We start from the raw sequence: 6,049 nt of genomic DNA, 5'->3' as shown, positions 1-6,049 counted from the left end.
CCCTCCACACATGAGGAAAAAAAATTGTAAAGTGTCTCATTTCACGACCTGCGCAAGCAAGCAGCCAATCATATTGCACCCCCCCCCCCCCCCCCCCCAAAAAAAATGAAAGAAAAAAAGCGTTTCCACACTGACGGACACATTTGACTTTTTCCAAAGTAGGCTAAAGCGGAGGTCTGCCCCCGTTGGCTGCTGGGTGGCGGCTGCGTCTTGGTCGTTCCCTGGGTCTCGTGGGGGGGGTGCTGTGTTGCGGGGCTCTCCCTGGTGTTCGGGGCGGCGCCGCCCTGGCGCGGTCCGTTGCTCTGGGTCGCGGGTGCCCTCTCCGCGCCGCTTTGGCTTTGGCGGAGATTTTCATGCATGCCAGATCCACCAGCGTCTATCGAGACTCAGACACAATTTGTTTCTCCCTCGGGTCATTGATTCGGTGGAGGCGGGTGTCTGTGGATCTCACTCTGCTTCGTCTGTCCTTTCTACCTTTCCTCAGTTTCTCCTTTGGTCTCTTGAGGTCTCCCTGATTTGTTGGAATTTAGATGTCTCTGGGCTTGGTGAAGGACTCGGGTTAGTGGCCCGGTGGGTGGTGTCTGATCGGTGCTGGGCTTCGCTTTTCTTTTTCTTTGGTCCCTCTTCGGGTCTCCTGGCGGCCCGACGACTCTGGCTGGATTTTGAAGTGTTCGGTTTAGGTGAACGGTATGGGAATTCTTTTTTTTTTTTAAAGGGAGAACAATGATGATGTCAAATGATCAATACTGAGCTCTCCCCAAAAAAAAAAAAAACTAAGTGTTGGTGGAGGCGGCGCCGTTGTCGTCACACATGAAGGAAGGACTTTTTCTTGAAAATCTTTATTCAAGGCAAGAAAAAGTCAAGTGTAAAAAAAAAAAAGGCGTCCGTCCGGTGGATGTCGTGCATCGCTGCTATTCTTGCTTTCATGCGATGATCTGCACACACGCACACACAACTTGACACACGCGTCTCCAGCGGACGTGCGCGCACACGCCACACTCACCGACTTGACCGAATGTTTGATGAAATCCTTCCTGCCGCTCAGATCGTGGTCGGGATACGCGTCGAACACCTGAAAGGGACGAAGGGCTGAGAGCGGGCTAACGAGCGGGCTGAGAGCGGGCTAACGAGCGGGCTAACGAGCGGGCTAACGAGGGCACGGTTGCCAGGACGACGCACCCTCTGACAGATCTGCTTCATGGTCATCTGGGCCAGGTCGGCGTCTTTGAGGAGCGCGCGCACCGTCTTCGTCAGCTGATTGTCACTCGGCGCTCGATTGACCATCCTGATGAGCGGCTTGTCCTCGTCCGACGTGTCGTCTGTTGCCGCGGCGACAAATGTCAGGCGCTTCAAGTGGAGGGGGCGCGGCGCCACGCGCTTCTCACCTGTGTTGGTGTTCTTGCTGCTGCTGTCGGCCTTCTTGGTCTTGGCGGCAGGTTTCTTCTTCCTCTTCTTCTTCTTGGCCTGACAAACAGGAAGTGATGTCACACGGGCAAACAGCAGCACGTCAATTCGGTTGAGTTTGTTTATACCTCATCGCTGTCGGAGTCCACGTCGTCAGACAATTCCCGCTTGACCCGTTTCCTCGGAGACGAAGTCTTCTTGCCGGTGGTCCTGGAGCGCTTCTTAGATGCTGATTGGGCCACCTGACAGAAATGTTAAGACGTGCACACGCTGGCCGCGTCAATACGTTTGGACGGAGGCCCACTTGCAAAAATGCCGTCGCAACTTTTCAAGGAATCGTTTCAGCCTTTTGTGGCGATTCTTTTATTGCGATTCCAAATGCAGACTCGCACTCCATAATGGCTTCTTAAGGATTTTGTGCAACAAGTGCTTGTGTGTCCAAACACTTTCCCACGGCGGATTATTGCATCATCATCATCATCATCATCCACTTGACGCTGCTTTTGCTGGAAATGGATCCCGTTCTTCCACAATGGCGGACTTATTCATGTTGTTGACACCAATCGGCTGCTTTTCTGCTTCCTGTTTTTCGTCGCAATTACGGTCTAACGAGTGAATGATTCAAAGTTGGCCCTGGTCCGAATTGCCACATCCTTTATATATAGTTGACTCTAATGTAGAAACACACAAAATCGTAACTTCGTAACTGAATTGTTGATCCTGTGAACGATATCCTGTATTGGTGCGAGGACTGAAATGATTTAAAAGGGAAAGAATGTAAAAGCTCATAAAGCAACTAAAAAGACCTCGTAAATGCTGCGTCAGCGTATAGAAGTAGTTTTGCTTTTCCACCGATCTTCTTCTTCTTCTTCTTCTTGACGTGCTGTCACGTGCGCGGCTCACTAAGCGCGCACGTGACCGTCGGCCTTCGACAATCAATCGAGTAACAGCAAACGACTTAACGAGTGTCGGCAATCGGACCTTGTTCCTTTCACTCACCTCTTCGTCATCATCAGCCTTATGGGACGACTTGTCTTCGGCGTCGGAAGCGTCTTCGGCGTCGTCCTCGTCCGGCACCTCGTCTTCCTCCTCGTTGTCGTCGCTGCTGGAGTCCATGACGATGGCTTTGGACTTACTCGCCGCTTTGGACTTTTTGGGGCTGGACGAGGACGACGAGACGCGTCTGGTCTTGGTGGCGCTCTTGCTCGTCTGGTTCTTGGCGGCCGAGTCGGCCGACACTTTCTTCTTGGATCGTTTCTTCTTCTTCATGGGAAGCTGCGGAGGAGGAGGAGCGCAGGTCACATGACGCGACTCCAGTCATCCAAAACAGGACAAGTCTTGCTGGTTTCTATTTGACATTGTCTACAAGGAGGTGTGCTCACTTATGCAACTACAAGACAGTCAAACGTAACATCAAATCATGAGTTTTTCTCGATCCAGGCCGTCGTTTGGCAAACATTTGAGATACGAGCGCCATCCGGCTGAAATTTGTCAAAAGGGTCGATGTGACGTGAGAAAGAATCCAGTTGGACTTTTGGGAGTGGATTTGCTCATCGACGATGGTTTGTGGCAGGAAAAAAAAAACGCCCACCCAAGCCATGTCTGGGCTTGCTTGAACTTTTGTGCGGGGCGTGTCTGACCTTTCCGCTGTTCTTGGGTTCCAGCAGGAAGGTCATGATCCTGTCCACCAGCTCCGCTTGCGTGCCTTTCTTCTCCAGGTCCAAAACGCCACAAACGTGCTTCAGCTTGGTGTTGGTGAAGTGCGCGTTCCTGCATCAAGCCGCCAGCCGTTAGCGGCGGCTGACGGACAGATGGCAGCGGACGCCGGCACGACTCGGGAAACCTACTTGACAAGTTTGTCTCGCTTCTTCAGGTAGCGCTCGCTGCCGGCGGCGAAAGGGAAGCCGTTGAAGAGACGCAGGTTCTTCTTGACGCTCGCCATCTGTGGAAGCAGGCACGCAGGCACGCACGCACGCACGCACGCGTCACCACATGCATACGGACGGACGCACTGGATTTGACTACTGGCCCTTCCTTCAACTTCCTTTAGTGGCCAATAGCGTTCATTTGGTCAACACACATTTTTTACCGGACTGAAGCGAGACGAGACTAAAACCCTCATGAATAAATAAGAACTGGGACAAAATCCGTATGCATTTTCGTCAGCTAGTGAAGACGAGACAAAAATATGGTTCACTTCATCAAAACTGGACTCAAATCTCTGGAAATTTGCGTTTGTGAACAAAAAGGAGACAAAAATGACATCCGTGTTTCCCACACACACGAAAACGTGTCGCGACCGCATATACGACATAACGTTCCATGTGACAGCCTGTTTTTATTCACATATATTTAAAAACAACATAAGTGCCAAAAATATGGTGTCACTGAGTCGTGTTTTTTACTCTGAAAATTCACTAGAATGCACAAAATGAAGTGAAAACAGACCACCACTAGCCCCCCCCCCCCAACGACCTCCTGACCCCCCCTCGCCGCCAGAGTCTATCCACTAACAAGCGTGATTGAAAGTGGACTAAAAGTGAGACGACATTTCAAAATGGCGGCTTGAATGAACACTAGTGGCATGAACGGCCAGCGGCCATCTTCTTACCTTTCCCGGCCGCTCAAACAAGATGACGTGCAGCGGCTTGAGTTCGTCGGGCTTGAGTTTGCCGATCTGGAAGTTGATGCGCGGGATGTCGCCCAGCTTGTCGCCGCTTCCTGCGCACACGCCAGCCGCCGTCAGCCCGAGCACTTTTGCCGGCAAAACCTGGGCGAGGTCACGTACCTCGCGCAATCTGCAGCTTCTCTTTGTGTTTGGGCGCTTGCATGTCCAGCCGCTCCACGCTCTTCTTGGCGCGCTTTCCCGCCACCACCGCACCGTCACCCGCCGGCAGCGACAGCAGCTCGCGTCGCCCCGCCCACACCGCAAGCCGGGCTTCTCCATCCGACGCGCTTTTATTTCCGCCCGACTCGTTGTCTCCGGTCGACGTCTCCGGTCGCTCGCCCGCCGCTTCCAACGGTAACGCTCGTCCGTCTGAAGCTTCCTCCGCCATGTCGCTCATGCCTGAGTCAACACATCATCATCATCATCATCATCATCATCATCATCAGGCAGGTCATCTACATGTGACATTCTTAAAACGTAAGCATTGTCATGTCCATTCAAAGACAAAACAAATCCAAGGTCATCCAAACGTATTCCTTTCTGTGACTCTTCCAGTGTATCTGTCCCGACCCACTGATGACACGCAAACAATCATTTTGATAATCGAGTCATTGTTTAGCGACCTTGTTGAACTTCAAATGATCCAAATCCTAAACGGTTAAATATTCTCCCGATTTCTTCTGAGACAGACATTTGCAAACATCAGATTTTACTTTGAAAAGACAAGAATCAACTTTGCTGCTTTTCTGACCAATCTTACGGAACTGAATCCAAAACAATTCATGTTTGTGCATTTTCTTGACAATACTGTCAATTTGAAACAATGTCCAGTTTTGAGAGTTTTTTCTTCTTTTTTTATCCGACGCATCAATTCATAATAATAAGCTTAATCGATTATTGAAGTCACCGCCAGTTGCAGGCCTACCCTACACTTCCGGTTTGATGGCGAAGTACTGCTGATCAATTCCACGATCGCGTCAAAACGTGATGAAGACGCAAGCGAGCGAGAAAAGAGCTCCTCGTTGTCAGACAGCAACTTGTGCAAAAAGTAGGCAAACATTGACAAGTTGACGCGTTGAACACTTGAAAGAAGTTGCCGTGTTGATTTTGAGGCTCGCGATCCCTTACGGAACTTGTGAGCGGCGTGTGTACATCATCGTACGTGTGTTGTCCATCACGTGATGACAACACGTTCACATCCGTGCGCGAATCAAAAGACATCCCATAACTTAGTCACCTCCCTGTGCGATGACGTAAACGTCACATGACAGCAGATGGCGCCAACATCAAAAACAGCATTGCAACGGGATTTTTCTTTTCGCCACGCTCTGTAAAAGTCTTCGCTCAGGCCTGTAAAAAAATAAAATCATTTAACATGCAATCGTACTTGAGCTCATTTGTTTTCTGTCGAGCACTCGCCGAAAGTCACGGTTTCTGACCAACGAGACTTGATTGCTGTTCGCGCATTCCCTTGTCGTGCGTGACGTCATTCCTATTTTTCCTTCTTTGGACCGAAGTGTTGTGACGTCGACTTGGCTGTGGTATGCAGTCTTATGTCGTTAGCCTGGCTGCTAACACGTTAGCACTCGGCAACGTTGACGCTGCGTTTATCACGAGAGTTGGGAGCTTCCCAAGGCCGTCGTGACGTCGGTCCGTGACGTCAGCAGCCAACGAGTCAGCCCAAAGTTTTCTTACCTCGGCCTCGCTTCGGCTTCTGTTTACGTCGCGTCGTCTTTCTCTTCTTGCCACTTTTCCTCTTTTTTCTTCCGTTTCATTCCCGATGGCGGGTTCTCTGGAGGGCGTGGCTACGACTGCGTCCTCGCCGCCGATTAGACAAGAGCGCCATGACGCGTGCTTTCGTCTTGTTCGTCAACAAAGTGTCCTGGAGCGGGATACTGTGTTGCCACCCAGTGGATGCGAGCGGTAGCGCACCAGAAAATAACGCCACGCGCCTCTCTTGACTGTTACTTTTTGACA

The 6,049-nt window shown here is 51.0% G+C and overlaps 1 protein-coding gene across 3 annotated transcripts; it reads right to left on the bottom strand.

Annotated features, from left to right (window-relative positions):
* Positions 1 to 670: 670 nt before the first annotated feature.
* LOC144057901 (protein DEK-like) lies at positions 671 to 5,911 on the bottom strand. 3 transcript variants are annotated; one of them, XM_077575909.1, is made up of 11 exons: positions 5,768 to 5,911; positions 4,193 to 4,471; positions 4,016 to 4,125; positions 3,252 to 3,346; positions 3,045 to 3,174; positions 2,404 to 2,679; positions 1,533 to 1,646; positions 1,386 to 1,464; positions 1,180 to 1,319; positions 1,004 to 1,072; positions 671 to 935 (listed from the first exon to the last, which is right to left on the bottom strand). In XM_077575909.1, the coding sequence occupies exons 2-11, from the start codon at positions 4,467 to 4,469 to the stop codon at positions 924 to 926; spliced, it is 1,302 nt and encodes a 433-aa protein (XP_077432035.1). In that variant the 5' UTR covers positions 4,470 to 4,471; positions 5,768 to 5,911; the 3' UTR covers positions 671 to 923. The 3 variants fall into 3 exon arrangements, with proteins under 3 accessions (XP_077432035.1, XP_077432033.1, XP_077432034.1); XM_077575907.1 differs by having other exon boundaries at positions 671 to 1,072; XM_077575908.1 differs by lacking the exon at positions 5,768 to 5,911 and adding an exon at positions 4,998 to 5,294 and having other exon boundaries at positions 671 to 1,072.
* Between the last annotated feature and the right edge of the window lie 138 nt (positions 5,912 to 6,049).

Source organism: Vanacampus margaritifer, chromosome 9 (genome assembly GCF_051991255.1).
Source record: "Vanacampus margaritifer isolate UIUO_Vmar chromosome 9, RoL_Vmar_1.0, whole genome shotgun sequence".
Lineage (NCBI taxonomy): Eukaryota > Metazoa > Chordata > Actinopteri > Syngnathiformes > Syngnathidae > Vanacampus > Vanacampus margaritifer.
Note: the sequence above shows the minus strand (reverse complement) of the source record. Positions and strands in the feature narration are given on the sequence as shown.

What these genes read in the sequence shown, in the direction of transcription:
- LOC144057901 (XM_077575907.1), bottom strand. Translation starts at nt 4,469, where the DNA reads ATGAGCGACATGGCGGAGGAAGCTTCAGACGGACGAGCGTTACCGTTG. An exon ending in GAAGCTGCAGATTGCGCGAG is followed by an intron (nt 4,126 to 4,192) that starts GTACGTGACCTC and finishes GCGTGTGCGCAG; the next exon opens with GAAGCGGCGACAAGCTGGGC. An exon ending in AGGCTGATGATGACGAAGAG is followed by an intron (nt 1,647 to 2,403) that starts GTGAGTGAAAGG and finishes CATTTCTGTCAG; the next exon opens with GTGGCCCAATCAGCATCTAA.